At 39.5% G+C, this 16,821-nt stretch overlaps 2 protein-coding genes across 2 annotated transcripts; one reads left to right on the forward strand and one right to left on the reverse strand.

Moving 5' to 3' along the window:
- Positions 1-2,082: 2,082 nt before the first annotated feature.
- Positions 2,083-5,012, reverse strand: LOC103716978 (ABSCISIC ACID-INSENSITIVE 5-like protein 1). The gene is made up of 4 exons (XM_008805200.4): positions 4,001-5,012; positions 2,825-2,896; positions 2,532-2,561; positions 2,083-2,396 (listed from the first exon to the last, which is right to left on the reverse strand). Exons 1-4 carry the CDS (start codon positions 4,904-4,906, stop codon positions 2,310-2,312), a joined length of 1,095 nt encoding a protein of 364 aa, XP_008803422.4. The 5' UTR covers positions 4,907-5,012; the 3' UTR covers positions 2,083-2,309.
- A 2,598-nt stretch (positions 5,013-7,610) lies between these two features.
- LOC103716979 (thaumatin-like protein) lies at positions 7,611-10,333 on the forward strand. The gene is made up of 3 exons (XM_008805201.4): positions 7,611-7,710; positions 8,701-8,996; positions 9,760-10,333. Exons 1-3 carry the CDS (start codon positions 7,641-7,643, stop codon positions 10,177-10,179), a joined length of 786 nt encoding a protein of 261 aa, XP_008803423.3. The 5' UTR covers positions 7,611-7,640; the 3' UTR covers positions 10,180-10,333.
- The last annotated feature ends 6,488 nt before the right edge of the window (positions 10,334-16,821 follow it).

A 16,821-nucleotide genomic window follows, 5' to 3' on the forward strand; every position in this document is an offset into this window, starting at 1 on the left:
GTGTAATGGTAGCGCTTGATCCTGACAATTGGTATCAGAGCCATATGTCTCGAGTTCGAAACTTAGGCATCACGTTGGGGGGGATTGTTGGCAGAAGCCTGAGGGGCCGAGTCAATATTGGCAGAGGCTTGAAGGGCCGAGTCAGTCCTGCTGCCTGCCATCGTAGATGCGCTGGAGGAGTAGGGTGGGTTATACCACTAAGAGGTCCCTAAACCCACTGGCAAGGCCCTGTCGGAGTCCGAAGTCGGGCGAGGCTTGGTCGGAGTCGACTCATGGCGCTATGGGCCCCTGCGCTAGTTTAAGAAAATAAAGTTGCGCCTTTATTAACACCTGCAGGTTTTGGTGTAATGGTAGCGCTTGATCCTGACAGTTGAGCTCTTGAAGGCACTTGAATTCTGCTCAACACACTTCTTTTGGGTTTGAACTTGAAGCAATAAATTGAACTCTCTTGGATTTTCTTTCTTTTGAATGCACACTTAGATTCCTACCAAGATAGTTTTTCCTGATGAATGGTGGCTCTTAAATACTTCTCCAACCTCCAAATATCAGTTTCTAGCTGTTGAATTGAAGAAACTAGCCGTTTATAGCCGTTGGAGCTTTAAAAAGTACTTCTACAGAACTAGTCGTTAGGCTGTCAGTCATGCTCGGGTCAACTCGAATTTTACTGGGGTCGACTCGAGTAAGGCTGGGGTCGACTCGAGCTTCCTTGAGGTTGGCTCGAGCTACAGTGAAGTCGGCTCTGACAAAAAATTCCAGAGAGCAATTTTCTGATGAAACTGGTTGGGGTCGACTCGAGCTACAGTGAGCTACAGTGCCAGTTGTGCCAAGTGTGCCAAATGTACTAGGGTCGGCTCCAAACTTTTATGGGTCGACTCGAGCTACAGTGCCAATTTTCTCGGGTCAGCTTGCGCTGGTCTTGGGTCGGCTCGAGCTATAGTGAGCTACAGTGCCAGTTATGCCAAGTGTGCCAAATGTGCCAGGGTCGGCTCCAAACTTTTTGGGGTTGACTCTAATCCCGATTTTCTGCATTTTAAGGTTAGATTTACACATAAAATAAATAAAAAATATTGTAAGTCGTTAATTTTCAGTTAGGATGCTTGGCACTTGAAAGTTTCATCTCTTTAACTATGAAAAAGATAGAATTGCCCTTTAACTAAGGGAACTTGACTGTTAAATTTGTCAAACTGAGATTTAGACTTTTCCTCAAGTTCTTTTAATAAATTTGTCTTTAGATGAGTTCTTTGTTTTAAACGTATATGTAGAGTGTATCAAGAATGTATCAAGAAAGTAGAATGTATCGAGAATGTATCGTTTCTTTCTTCCTTTAGTGTTTATGGACTTAATCAATTGAGTTAATGATATTAGGACTTCCATATGACCTCAATGGCTTTATACTCATCAAAATCACACTAGGATCAAAACAATGTTTATTTTCATATTAATGCTATCTTCTTCTACATACATGCTAGCTAATGTATGAGCATGTTCAAATGCAGGAATTGGAAATAAATGAAGTAATATTTATTTATAAATGAAATAATCTAATAAGAGATCTATCTATTTTTTGAATTTTATGCATGTTCATGGTTCTTATAACATGAAGTTTTGTTTAAGAAATTGGATAAACCTAAAAAGCCTAAAGACACTAATTCACTCTCTTAAACATAGCATAAGCATATACAGAGGGTTTCCTTCATTATAGTACAAAATTATAGTGGAAATGACGATCATTATAGTGGAAGAATTTATCTAAATTTCAAGAAATTTCATACAAAATTTGGAATCCAAATCCTTCATTCAAAGGATGGGTGCAATCAATCTGCTATAGTACATTTCACCAAAGTGACTTTATCTAAATTATTTATGGATCTCCAAGCTTGTTTATCATTCTTTTCCAATTTGCATAGCTTTTTGTTTCCCTTTATCTCCTGTTTAACATTGCTATTTTAAGTTCTAAATCCTAGATGATATATGGTATGAAATGTATTCCATTTTATTGATTATCAATCTTACCTAATTATCTCTTACTTTTTTCATCTATTCGTTTTGTTCAACATCCTAGCATCTACTGAAGGATTGAGATAAGTATACTAAAGTGAGACTCTTACATTTTCTCAAGGATATTCATGCTTGTAGTCAAGATGCACTTGCTTCCTTCACAAAACTTGCAAAAAATAAAAAATAAAAAGAGAGAGAGAGACTCAAGTTGCAAAAATGTTGCACTCAATTTACATCATCTTTTAGTTTAGGTACATAACCACTAGTTTACTGGTTTGTCGGAGGCTATGATTATTGGTCATGAGGGCATATCACCATGAGCAACTATTATACCGGCGATGAGTGTAAATAGTCTTCTGTGCATTGATCCATGAATTTTCATCCATCAACTGAAGGACCTGTAGATACAAGAAGAAAAAGGGTCTTAGGATTCGGCGTTAGTGCCATTATGTTTGGAATCGAGAGTAGGTAGCTAATCAATTCAATTTGATATTAACTAAAAGAGACAAAGGGGCTAGTGGAAGAGACTATACTGCATGCGTTGTTTCTGCCCAGAACCTTTGCTGCAAATTTGATGCAAACCAAAAGAAACCATGTTATCAACTAGAAACCAGAAGAAACCAACAGAAGCATTCAGTGTTAAAATTTAACAGATTTTCTTATAGTTGGTCTACCTAATATGAGGATTCATAAATGTTAGTAGTTTATAGGAAAGGCTTGTTACAAGTGTCAACTGATAGAATAGTTTAGCAAATATTCAAAGAAGATTTTTTTTTTTTTTTTTTTAAGAGTTAAGAATGTACAATTTATAGGTATTCTCATTCACCTTGTCTTCTTGGAGTGCGGCATTCTCTTCTTTGAGCTGGTTGACCTCTACTTCTAGGTCCAATGTGTAAGCCTTCAAGGAAAAACAAAGGTTTTCAGCAAACGTTTAATCGAAAAAAGTTAGAAACAAGATTTTGTCTAAAAATTAATCTAGTTCACTCCCATCTTGTTATTTAGTAGTCACAAATTCTCATCAAAATTTGCATTTGCTTCATTTGTGCTTTCCTTTACGAAGAGAACAAAATAGAATTAGTGAAATTGTTCGACGAAAAGATTGACTCATGAACTCCCCTCAACAGAGTAATTTTTATAAGCTTAAATCAAAGAAAAATTGAATTAAATTTAGATTATAATAATTTATTTCTCTTGTCATCTCTTGCAGATGCTTGCTCATTACTACTTTGAATAAGATTACTCCCCACCTCTCAACTATTGACTCTGTCTGACATGCCCATCTTCAATGAAAGTAAATTAATAGTAACCCAAAAAAATCTACCCGTAAAAATGACGAGTAATAGACAAGTATAATTTTTTCCATGTTCTCAACCTGTAATATGTACAAAATATATAATAACTCTTCCAGTTCCTTTTAGATGCATTCCATATTTACCGTGACGTAAGAGCTATGAACAAAGAGCAAGGCAAAGGGGCAAGGATCAAGTAAGCAGGTTGTAGAGGGAGATGAGATGAAGAATAGAAGCTATTTAACCTCCTTGAATCATAAGAGCATCCTCCTCACAACTCTTTACTACATTTTCTTCCATGTTTCTCAACGTTTTTGCAATAACTTGATTGTGGGATTTGAGGAATGAGTTGTGTACATAAGACATCAATCCTTGGGCTACTTTTCAATTGACATGAGAAAGAGATGAAGGGCAGTAATTCTATATTTACTTGCTTAATGGATTATTAATTAATCTTTTCCTCTTTGTTTTTCTTTATGGGACTTTCCACAAAATGTTGGTCTGACAAACTATTATCATTCTATTTTTCTTTTGGTTTAGGAATTCTTGTAGAACAACCTGTCTAGTTCTAAAACACACACACACACACACAAAAAAAAAATCACTATGTGAGTTTAAGAATATTAAACATTAATATGCTTCTAAAGTGTGTCATGCACTTATTTATAAATAGTATCTATTGAAGAAAATGCAATCAGATTGAAAAAAATTACCCGCTTTCTGGCACGAGAACGAGCAGCAGATTCACGATTCTTGATCATCCTCCTCTTTCGCCGCTCCATCATCCTTCCTATCATATCATTCAAACCCCTCTTTCCCCTACAACTCCTCCCTCCTACTTCCTCCCTACCAAATAAACCAAGCCCATCTACGTGCTCCACTGATGCATTACGATGAGTTGATGCTGTGCTTATTGAAATTTGGCTTCCTGGTGATCCCATCTCTAACTGCTGTGCTCCAAACCCCACCACCCCCTTGTTCTCTCCCTCTCCATGATAAACTCCGCTTTTGGTGCACATGAGATTCCCATGGTTCTTGTCCCCCAACCCCAGAACATGGTTGAACCCTTTCTCTTCACCATCATTTTGAGCTCTTGAATTGTTGCCTGGGATCCACTGTGGAGATAGTGTTAAGGAAACACAAGAATTGTGCCCTTCTTGTACTACACCTGCCTGTACAAGAAATTCTTCGAGGGTGATCTCCTCAAGGGTAGACTGGTCATGAGTGTGGGGGCTGTGTAGTGTTTCCTCCCTCTGGATCTTTACCCATACCTCATCCATGGTCTTCTCCCACAATGTGGTGCAACTGAGGGTGCGGTCTTTGTTATGGAGCAGTGGAGAGATGGAGCCTGTGGTAGCAGTGATGGTGGAGGTGTTGACCTCATCAGAAGCCCAGAGGTTGGTGAGGAAATCATCCATGTTGCTGGACTGCATGGCGTCATCAGGATCTAGGGCGGTGGTCAAGATCTCATCCAAGGTGCGAGATAAGATAGCAGGCAGCGTCATTGTGGAGAATGCTGGTATTGGTTTCTCGCTTCGTCTTCTCGACCCCTCTCTCTTTGTGCTTTTGGTCTTGTTTTCGCTCAAGGTTTCGGTGCTGAGCTGGTGTCTAGGCATCATCCAAAAGCAATATTGATGTTATTGTTGGTAGTCTCAGTCAATGAGTTGAGAGAATTCTTGTGGTTCTCAACTCCAGAAAGTTTCCTCCTTTTTTAAGAAGTGGAACTTTAGCTTTGGCTTTGCTGGAGGATGAGACAAAAGAAGGAAAAGAATTAGTTCTAAGAGGAGAAGCGAACACCTTTGCGAGCTGGCACTGAAGCGGTGGGAAATGACGGTTTTTGCGAAGGAGATCAAGGCCACCAGCTGAAAGTCTCTTTGTCAGCTTTTGTTGGTTGATGTCTCTTGACAAAAACAGAGGAAACAAAAATTTATTCAAGTTTTTAACTCGAAGAAATGTCAAGAGTATGTGAAGATTTGGTAGGATTTTGTAGGTTTTGGTGCTGAGCTGGTGTCTAGGCATCATCCAAAAGCCATGATGTTATCTCTTGTAAAATAGTCGCCATAAGGAGAAAATGATGCAAGAAACATTAATAAATTATGAAACAAGAGACAATAGATGAGAAATGACCATAATTCAGGAAGCAGGAAATGTAATCCTAAAAGAAGCAAGAACATTAAGGTTGCATTTGTTCACAACTAGAATCACAATCAGACTAGATTGGAATGGGAATCGGGATAGTCATACTCTCCGACATATTTGCTTCGGGAGCATAATTGGAATCAGAAGCTCACAAGCTAATTTTTTGGAAAATCAATTAAACAAACGAGTACTTTTAAAAAATTAATATTTTTAAATAAATCTTGCCGAATGAGATTTGAATACTAGAAGGTGAGCCAAGATTGAATTTTTGAAGATTGGAGCAAATTCGTATTCCTCCTGGAATGGAAATAGGAACGGAGCCCTCCTAACCAAACGATTGAAGTAAGAGACACTTATTTTCTTTCCTATTCCAAAGCCTAGCACCAAACCAAAGCTCCAAAAATATTCATGTGAAAATGTACACGAGAAATTACTAAGCAACTAATTTCGTCGGATTCCCATTGGAGGTGATTTAACAGAACAACAGTAAATTTAATTAATAGAAACCTCCCATTCTTTAGTATTTACTGTCATTCACTCTTTCTACAGAAAAATGTAGGGTGTACTCTGGTCTCTGTACCAGCAAGCCCAATAAAGAGTCTATTTAAACTCGGGTTTTTCACCATCCCTTTCTCCTTTCAATTTAATAAATCTCGGGTTTGGATCAATGAAAGGGGCTGGAACAGCATGTATTCAATGATTTGCAGCAACGAAGAATCTTTTATCATAAGATTTAATTCTCGTCAATTTTTTCCATTATAAAGATCCTATGGAGTTCTTTTCGTTCTAAGTCATGTTTTAGAATGCTTACCTCGATAGGTTGCCTACTCATGATGTGTATAACTATGTATTGGAACATGCCTCAAGATAGAGACCATGTGGAATGCTGATTCTTGTGCACAATTGCCAACTCCCTCGCTCAATCTTTTACACCAATAACACCTCAAGTTCATATTATAAGAATTATGCGGTTAGGAGGATGCCATGGTAGCAGTAGTAATTTGATTCTATTGCATAAAAGTAGAAGGCCTGGTCATGTATCTTCAACTACATTGAAGAATTGAAGAAACTCGAATGCCTTCAGTTGCTTCCTGCCTCATTCTCTTCTTGGTATAGAAGCCAGCTTGCCAATCATGGGCAACGCCTACTGTTTGCTTCAAGTTTACAGTAGTGTACAAAAGCAAAATCCTGTGAGCGCCAAGGTGATACAAGAGCACATAAGCCTAAAACTAGCTAGTGCATAAAAGACAACGTTATAATAGTAGAACTTACATTTTTTGTTCTATCTAGGTATAGTAGGAATGTGAAAGGTGTAGGAAAATAAATACCATAAAGTAGCAAAAAGAACAAGAGTACAAGGATATTTTTCATAGAGAACCACTCAGAAAAAAATCATTGAAGTGGTAACAGTTTGGAGTCGCCATCTAAGATTTGAGTTGCTAGGTACTTAGGAGACCTAAGGATGGATATGGCTTGACCTAGGTTAGAATTGAGGGAAGACAAAGGGTGTGAACCCTCAAACCATCCTCTAAGAGAAAGTCCTTAAGAACAAGTTTAAATTCCTAATCTACTTCATTTTCTTGTTCTAAAAAATAGCTAAAAAATGACTCCAAAAATTCAAAAAAAATAAAATAGACGAGAGAGTATGGGAGGAGAGAAGGGGAAGGCCGGGGCAATGCTGTGATTATGTTGGATGATTTTAGAATTTAAAACAACTTTTTTTAGAATTATTTTTTGAATTTTCATATTTTTTAGTTAGAAAAGTTCAACCATTAATCTTCAGTCAAGGTGACTAATCTAGCTCAGCAATCTCCCGAGGAAAAACAAAATTAGTTAGTTCAGCATTCCAAGTGTTGTCATGAAGAATGAGATCTGAATCCTTATGCTTATGACTCAGAACAGACATGTATATTGGTTCTGGTCTCCGATTCAAAGCAGCGTCCACCACCCAGATATGGGACCGAAAGAACAAATATGGGCAAATGGTTAATAGCTGAAGTGCTAAGGTCCTAACTGTTGAACGTGAAACAGCCTGATCCCTTTAATTCTACCAACCATACACCAAACGTGCCTGCAAAGATTTTTGATCCCAAAAACGCTTGAATTGCACTGCAAGAATGATTTATAAAACCCTATTAAACTACAACAACCATAGGATATAGACAAAGATATAAACCCTACACATTCGCGCAGTTTCCTCATTCCTCAAACCCAATGAAGCAGCTCATGTTGAAGCTCCCAACATCTGTACTCTTTCCTTTGATATGGCAGTTCATCTTGTTTGGTAATACTAATAGTTCTATTTTGCTTTACCTCATGTTCTTCTAATTATTTGCTAATTTTCGTTTACCCTACTTATTATAATGAGATGTTACTATCAGTTCTTTTGGCAGCTGGTGCATGACCTAATTCTTTTTGTATCTTTTAGCATCAACTTTACACCCTCTTGTGCTGTTTTAATACGCATTATAATGATATAGTTTGCGATGAAAATCAGAGAAGAGACTCGAGAAGAAGAACAAAAGCGCCTATGACCATTGCACTAGGTTCAAACCATATTGACAATGGGCTCGAAGAAGATTATTCTGCATGGGTTCATCTCAATCTCATCACAAACTCTTCCAACAGGCCACACCTTTAATGAATCAAGATTAAACACATGACCAACTCAATGCAGGGAGCTAGTGACTCTTGGCAAACCAGTTGGTATCTAGCAGCTAATATTTGATGAGTTCTAGCTATCATCCTGACTCAACCCAAATGAACTGAGTGGGGTTTATCTCTACTTGAATGGAATTGCCCTTGGGTCCCTTTTTTAAAAAGGAGGGGGACGGAAAAAAAAAAAGAGAAATAAATAAGATGTGATTGAGATTTAACAATATATTTAGTTAATATGATCCCCTATTCCATGCACACCAACCTACATACTTATATCCATATGCGTGCGTTCAAGTAGAAAATCCTTCATCTTGCACCAATCTGCAGTTGGTATCTTTCAGTTAAAACTGATTACATTAAGCATGACTCCTACTAATATCTTCCCACTAATTTATGCACAATGACAAAACATTCACTAGTACTTACCCTGACATATACTACTAGATGCATAAATCAATGAAAAGAAGAAAGCCGGTGCGAAAACAGAGTAATCAATGAGAATAAAAACATTTAATTTTGATGAATTCAACATTGGATAGTCAGTTCATGCTTCTCATGGCAGCTAGATTTAGAGCTCATTCATTGTTATTTAATACTTATACCATATTTTTTGCAGGTGGCCTTGTGAATGGGCAGCTGGTGACATTCCACATCTCTAACAAGTGCCCCTTCCCAATATGGCCAGCTGCTGCTCCTAATGCCGGCCATCCTGTGATTGCTGATGGTGGCTTCTTCCTCCCACCTGGACAAACCAAGCGAGTCTATGCCCCACCAACATGGAATGGGCGTTTCTGGGCCAGAACCGGTTGCAACTTCAACTCCACCTCTAAACCTGTTTGCCAAACCGGCGACTGCGAAAGCCTGCTCTCATGCAATGGAACTATAGGCATGCCTCCTGCCACACTTGTGGAGGTAGAGTGTTATTTTTATTTTCTAAAAAAAAAACTCTTTTCCTTGTTATATCCATTCTACATCTCTGTTAAGCCTGGCTGGATGATTGTGATATGTGAACAATACCATGACATTATCATTTGAAAGTAAATCTATAGCAAAAATAACTTTTCTGGAATCCAAAACTTTCCTCTTTTCCTTGTAATATTCATTCTACATCCTCTGTTAAGCCTGTTTGGATGATTGTGGTATGTTAACAATGCCATAACCTTATGATTTGAAAGTAAATCTATAGCAAAAGTAACTTTCTGGAATCCAGAAGTTTAGTCTTTTCTACATCCTTTGTCAAGCCTGTTTGGTTGATTGTGATATGTCAACAATACTGTAAAATTATGATTTGAAAGTAAATCTATAGCAAAAATAACTTTTCTGGAATCCAAAACTCTACTCTTTTCCTTGTTATATTCATTCTACATCCTTTGTTAAGCCTGTTTGAATGATTGTGATGATATGTTAACAATACCATAAGATCATGATTTGAAAGTAAATCTGTAGCAAAAGCAACTTCTCTGGAATCAGAACAAAAAACAAAAAAAAAAACTTCATAACCAGCAATATTCATGTCAAAATACGAGGAATATGACTGCTTTCCCAATAAACCTACAGTTGATTAGTACCTTTATGATATGTAGATATCAAAATTTTATAGAGAAGAGAATGCATCTGACTATGCCTTGTTAAGAAAATGGATGCTACCTACCTACTTGTGCATTGGCCTGTGCAGGTTGCATTGCAGGAAGATAAGAGCAAACCTAGCTTCTATGATGTTAGTGTGGTTGATGGGTACAATCTACCCATTTCTGTCTCAACCAAGCCAGCCGATCGAAAGTGTTGGATTGGTGGGTGCACAAAGAGCATTAACAGCGTATGCCCACCAGAGCTCCAGGTTTTAGATCAAAGTGGAGGTATCATTGCATGCAAGAGTGCATGTCTGGCATTCAATTTGGATGTGTTTTGCTGTCGAAATTCCTATGGGAAGCCAGAAAAGTGCAAGGCCAGCATGTACTCTAAGATGTTCAAGGACGCTTGCCCTTCCTATTTTAGCTATGCTTATGACACTCCATCTCCACTTGTGAATTGCTACTCCAAAGATTATGTAATCACCTTCTGCCCCTCCAAATGGGAAACTCACCTGTCTATGTAATTGAAAATCATACTACCGGGACAGTATACACTGTTTAGCTACCTTTGTAAGGATAAAAGAAATTATATGCAACAAGTTTCTTCATAACTACAAAAATGGAGAACTTTAGTAAACTTTAAGACTATACCAAAGTAACTATTGGCTTTAACAAAACCATTATGATCTGCCTCCTCTTCTTTTCAAGAAATGAGTCACAAGGAGAAATGCTGGATTGATGCATGCTAGGGAAATAAACATTAGTATGCTTTGTGTCACACAATATTGCCTGAACTGTGTGCCCAAGTAGATATAGCACCAGATTTTCACAAAATTTAGCTCAAGTTGCTTGATTGTTGACAATAGTGACATTTTATTACATATACACTCGCATGCACGGACATGCACACACATGAATATATACACATTGGACATAGGGAGACACACAGATACATGTATAGATAGGCAGGTATGTACATGAATGTGTGTCCGCAAGGATAACGACATCTCTTGAAAATCTTTAGGAAATGGGCACACCTTAGATAAAAGAAGACAATATCTTGATCTTGAACAAGGTTCAAAATTTATTTCCCTTAAATCTTAAAATATTTTTTGTTTTTTCCTAAATCTTCAGCCAAATTCATCGAAAGAATATTTAGAAGACCAATTAATTGTTAAATATTTTGATTTTAAAAAAGGCATTTGTCATTTAATTTTCTTCATTAAGTAATCCAACATGAAATTTGGTCTTTCAAGGCCGTATTTAATCCAGCGGACCTAACGTGTTACTTTATGTTAGCTCAAGGCCAGCCACACCCAAGTTGTGACTTTGGAACCCTGAAATATCTCAAAGATGTGGTTTAGGTAATTTAATGCCTTGTCTTCTAATTTGCTAGATATGCTCAGCTGGAGATTGTGTTTTTTTGAAGATGCATGAGCTAGTCTCCAAGACTATTTCCGCTGGAGCTAGTCATAGCAACCCTTTCCAATAAATCTAGCAAAAATATGACTATTTGAGAGGGCGTGCCTTGGTATAGAAAAATCTAAAAAACATCTCTCGCAGCATAATTTTCAGAGTATCATTTCGTAACAAAACTTTAGTACAAGGACAAAATAAATATTTAGGTTCCTTTTATGAAAAAGGTTCTATCACAAGGATTAAAATGTAATTAATGAAGGTTTTTTGTAAAATAATATACTTCTCAGGGGCTTACTGCAAATATTTTATTTATTTATTTATTTATTTATTTAACTAGATTCAGATTTCAGATCGGAACCCAAAACCCAAAACTCGATTAGACTCCCTATTGTTCCATAGCGATTGGGTGGAGAATGGCCTCAGATTCAGAGGCCCATCCTCGCCAAAAGACTGTTGGCAACTGCCGAAATTCTTTGATCAACAACCCACCACCTTCTTCTTTGCCTCACAGAACCCTCGCATTGCCTCCTCATCCTCCCCCTCTGTCATCCCCAGTGAAGGTCGCGACCGCCGTCCGAGAAGTATCCCCATCTCTAACTTGTGAATGATGAAGACTGCTCCCCCGAGTTAATGGGAATCTCCGATGAGTAGGGGGAGAAGGCCAAGCCGCCCTCGAAGGTGGATCCGCCGAAGGACGAGGATGAATGGGGAAGAGAGCAAGGGAAGGCTGGCGTGACGACATGAATCGTAGACTAGTGGGGGGGGGGGGAAGGAGGCGAAGCCGCTGTCGAAGCTGATACGCCCATGGACGAGGATGAGTGGGGGAAATAGTCGCGACTAGGAGGAATGACGGCTGAGAACCTGAGCGCCGTCATCCCTTCTTCTTCCTTTTTTTTTAATAATCTGATTTCTTCTTTATTTGATCTATTATTTTGATTTAACCTCCTACAAAATCCAGGATCTAATACCAAATATTGCAATTTCGTGGACTACATACAGAAGATTAAAGCACAAGATGAACAAACCATAAATCTACTCAAAGAAGATTGAAAAGTACCATGATAGCCCTAAGTAGTCATTGTTGATCACTACAGCAATATTCTGCGGAAGATGTAAGCACAGAAATGGGATAGATCTTCCTCTTCTTCTCTTTCATGCTTGTCTCTTCAATAGAATAGGTCCCTCCAGGTCTAGGAACGCAAAGATGTTAATGCTCTAGAATTTCTCTAAGGACAAATATATATAGGAGTAGGATAGAAACCCAGCCCAATTAGTAATATTTATGGGTCCACCCACTACGGAGCCGATTAACCAAATCAGGCCTACACTAATACTTGCTACACTATATAATTAAGACAAAAGAGCCCAAAATAACTATATGATCACAAATTAATTATAAGCTTCTTAATGATTATTTAGATGACAACTTAGCCTATATTACTTAATTAATCAAATTAAAATCAATTTATAATCAATGAAAGCCCACCTTTATAACAAATTCCAATAAATATAGCATGGAAAATAAAGACTGTGAGTGGTTTTTTTTTTCACTTCTGCTGCTCGGAAGCATTCAAGTGCAAGCATTGCCTACATAATATCATTGGAAGGATACTAAAAGGTGTCAAGATGGTGCTAGATTCCAAGAATAATATCATTGGCTCGAAGCAGAGTTTATGTTACACAGAACATAATCAAAAGGGTGGAGAGGAGAAGAGTGTGTGGCTGATGGAGGAGTTCTCTATACTTCTCCTTAGAAGGAGAGGTGGTGCTGTCATGATGAGGGATACAAATAAACTTCATATCACCCTAAACAAATGTCAATGTTCTTGTTGCTGTATTTTTTTTCTTGACTATAGAAATTGATGTTCTAACCTTGCATCCCTAGTCCTTTACTATAGCTGGATGATTGGGTCATCTATAAGATCTACTTGATACCAAAAGCTTGCAAGATTTACGCTGAAATAGAACCAACTGATAGTGCTACATTGGAGCCTATAGCGAAAAAAAAAAATGGAGGTGCTTCACTCTTCTTCTCCTTTAGACTTTGCTTTGTCTCCTTTGCTAACTCCATTTCATCTGATACCAGCCAGCATATTGCTAACCTCCTCTCATTTGATACCAGCCAGCACACAAGATGGTGCCAACTAGATGTATTTGACAACCAAAGGATGAGGAGTCCTTGGATTCCTTCCTCATGAAAAAGCCCCTCCAGCAGCCACCTCCATGGGACATAATTAGAGAAGTTGATGTCTATGGAAGCCACCATAACAACATTACTGGTAAGTAGAGATATATTGTTGCCCAGATAGACAACCCAAGAAGGGGGGTGAATTGGGTTTTAAAATAATTTAGCTATTTAAAACGTTGTGAAGGACTAATTAAAACTATTGCAAGTTGTTTAATTAATTGCTATGTGCTGTGAGTGATATGAGAGGAAGAAGAAGAGAGACAATCAATCACAAACACCAAGTTTTATAGTGGTTCGGAGCTAACCCTTGCTCCTACGTCCACTCCCCAAGTCTCACTTGGGAATTCACTATAACCCCCTTGGATTACAGCCGGTTGTTTTCCAAGCTCACAACCAAACTTGTTGTTTTACGAGCTCACAACGAACTCGGTCGGTTTTCCCAGGCTCACCGACTAGAACCACCCCGATTGTTTTCTCGGGATCACAATCGAACCCTTACACACGTTGGTTTTACACTCGGCTCACCAACCAACCTCAATACCCTTGATTCAATCCCCCGATTGAACCAAGCAGATACAAGTTGTAAATAAAATAGACAAACAGAAAACTAAGCTTCTCAAAAGCAGATGGAAAACAATATAATCTGAAAAGAGTTTAGAAGCCCTCAAACGCTTTTAAGTTGGAGAAGAGGAATGGCTTCTTAAACTTCGGGTCTCCTCTTGAATGTGTAGTCGACTTGAATGCAGGTGGGAAGATGTAGGTGGATGCAGTTAATGCAGCTCTTCCCTCTTTTTTCGTTGAAGAACAGGTTGCAGAGATTGAATGCTTGAATACTTGGAGTGGAATGGTTGTTCCTTTCTTTGCTACAGTCTTCTGTGGCTATTTAAACCAACCCCCACGGAAACTAGCCGTTAGACACCTTTTTCTGCCCGTTCTGCACACTCTGCACAGCCTGACAATGTGTCCGTTGGTGGGTTGGAGTCGACTCGCGCGATCAGGAGTCGACTCGTCTGTAGCGGAAGTCGACTCATACTTTTTCGGAGTCGACTCGGCAACTGTTCCAGATTTGAATTAAAGTTGCCTTCGCGACTGGGAGTCGACTCGTCTTGACCCAGAGTCGACTCGCCAACTTCTGGAGCTGACTTGGCTTTCTCGGAGTCGGCTCATCCCATGGAGTCCGTGGATTTATTTTTGAATTTGGTCCACTCGAGTCGACTCGTCAATCCTGGGAGTCGACTCGGCGCTCAGAGCCCGAACTCCCTATCTTCTGTCTTTTTGGCTCGTCCAGTCTTGGAGTCGACTCGAACTTCCTCGGAGTCGACTCGGCTCTCAGTTTCCGAAACTTGGTCTTCTGCCTTTTTGATGTGAAGCTGCCTTGGAGTCGACTCTAGCTGTCTGGGAGTCGACTCGAATCTCAGAGGCAGTAACTTGGTCTTCTGTCTTCTTTGTGGTCGCGGAGTCTCGGAGTCGACTCGCGTATTGCGGGAGTCGACTCGAATCTCAGAGTCCGAAAAATGCTTTCTGTCTTTTTCCTTGTGTTCCTCTGAGAGTCGACTCTCACTTTCTTTGGAGTCGACTTGCCAACCATCGGAGTCGACTCGCGTTCCACTGGAGTCGACTCGAATCTCAGACCCGAAAACTGCTCTCTGACTTTTCTGCCTGTGACTCCTTGGAGTCGACTCATACTTCTCCGGAGTCGACATTGGAGTCGACTCGCGCACTTCGGGAGTCGACTCGCTGACAGGTTTTGAATTGAAGCTTTCTGTTCGTCTGTCTGCTCTCAGTCGGAGTCGACTCGTACCGATCCGGAGTCGACTCGAGCCCGTGCCAGTGAACTTGATACGCTTGGAGTCGACTCGTGATACTCTGGAGTCGACTCGAGTCTCAGACTTTGGTTCAAGCTGACTTCTTAACTTATCCAAAATACTATGAACCAAGTCTAGAGACACTTAGAGAAGATTTTCACTGAAAACACTTAATTGAATTCATTAGTAAACAAGAAATATACTCAAATGCTTTGAGCTCATCAAAATCAAATAGGGTTTTAATCAATCACTCCACAATCTCCCCCTTTTTGATGATGACAAAACATTGAGTATATGTAAAGTGAATTGCACAATAAACAATGAAATAAAATCCATAAATGAATTCAAATGTCTGGTAATTCAATTTATCCAAGCTTGAAAGGAGTGAAACAGTAAATTTCGGAGTTAAAGCTCCCCCTTTCATTTGGAATTATATAAGCCTTCATATTATGCAATCAATTGTTTGGCTTATATATCTTTAATGATTTAGCTTTGTTAAAATTTCAGATTCTCCCCCTCAACATATGCATTCTACTTTGTTTTGATTCTTTGAATTTTCTTTTAATGCTTTGAAGTTTTTGAACTGAAATTTTGGTTTTTAGAGGAAAAATCTGTCAATTTGTTCTTGAGTAGGATTCAGCTAATCTCCGAATATCCCTTGAATAGATTCTGGAGATTACTCCATTAGGAGCCCCAAAAGAGAGATAATGAGCCTCGAGGTACCGAATCCACTTAGAACAAATTTGTGTGTTTTAAGAGTTTATCTTTTTATTGATTTCCATTGATTTCTTTTACATATTTTATGCATATTTCTCCCCCTTTTACATATTTTATACATATTTCTCTCCCTTTTTGTCATCATATCAAAAAGGAGGTAATCAGAACACACAATCAAACATAGATCAAAAGGCACAGTATTGAAGAAAAATGCGGCTACTCATTGTATTAATTTGTATGTAAGTACATTTCAGAATACAATAAGTAAAGCAAAACAATACATGTCAAAACAAAACACAAAAAGTAGCTATGGTCTCCTCGAGGATGTAGCTCCTCCTCTCGAGGATGTATCTCCTCCTCTCGAGGATGTGGCTCCTCCTCTCGAGGATGTGTCTCCTCGAGGCATGCGCTCCACGAGTGATTGGACCGCATTGGTGACGTTCTCGAGCTGGCGAATGATGGCCTGGATGGCCCTGCTCTGTGTCGTATCCAGCTCGAGCACCGACTTCTGCAGTCCGTCCAGCTTGTCGATGAGCACATTCGACAAGCGCTCGGCCCCCGCAGTAGTGGTGGACATGTCACGGCCGATGTCATCCCGCATCTGTCGAGTGGTGCTCGTGACCTCACCCATGTTGTGGAACTGGGCCTGCATCAAGGTCCTCATGTTGTATATCTCTTGCCGCACCTCAGCCGTCATGTCAGTCACGGCTGTCAGGGAAGGAACCAACGCGGAAGATGGGGGCACAGGAGAGGGAGTAGGCATCGAACCTCGGAGCTCCCGAAGCAACTCATCCCTCAGATCTCGGACTATCTCCTGCCGCAGCTCCCGGAGCTGCTCAGGATCAATGCGGACCTCCATGGGTGGTGGAGCCGAGGAGGAGGGTCCGGCGGAAGTGGTAGGAGCAGAAGTGGGTGGAAAGTCTGGTACGTCAGGAAAGTCAGAATCGGGCTCAGGACTGGGGGAAGGTCTGGTGGTCTGTGTGGTGATGGATGACTTCCTAACCCAAATCCCCTCTCTCTTCCGAAACCCCATCCTG

Source organism: Phoenix dactylifera, unplaced genomic scaffold, assembly GCF_009389715.1.
Source record: "Phoenix dactylifera cultivar Barhee BC4 unplaced genomic scaffold, palm_55x_up_171113_PBpolish2nd_filt_p 000051F, whole genome shotgun sequence".
NCBI classification, from domain to species: Eukaryota; Viridiplantae; Streptophyta; class Magnoliopsida; order Arecales; family Arecaceae; genus Phoenix; species Phoenix dactylifera.

Bases quoted from the DNA above. Each gene is read 5' to 3' on its own strand.
- LOC103716978 (XM_008805200.4), bottom strand. From the start codon at position 4,906: ATGATGCCTAGACACCAGCTCAGCACCGAAACCTTGAGCGAAAACAAG. The intron at 2,897-4,000 runs GTAATTTTTTTC...TTTTCCTTGAAG, and splicing joins GTTCTCGTGCCAGAAAGCGG to GCTTACACATTGGACCTAGA. The intron at 2,562-2,824 runs GTGAATGAGAAT...TCAAATTTGCAG, and splicing joins CCGCACTCCAAGAAGACAAG to CAAAGGTTCTGGGCAGAAAC.
- LOC103716979 (XM_008805201.4), top strand. From the start codon at position 7,641: ATGAAGCAGCTCATGTTGAAGCTCCCAACATCTGTACTCTTTCCTTTG. The intron at 7,711-8,700 runs GTAATACTAATA...TATTTTTTGCAG, and splicing joins ATGGCAGTTCATCTTGTTTG to GTGGCCTTGTGAATGGGCAG. The intron at 8,997-9,759 runs GTAGAGTGTTAT...TGGCCTGTGCAG, and splicing joins CTCCTGCCACACTTGTGGAG to GTTGCATTGCAGGAAGATAA.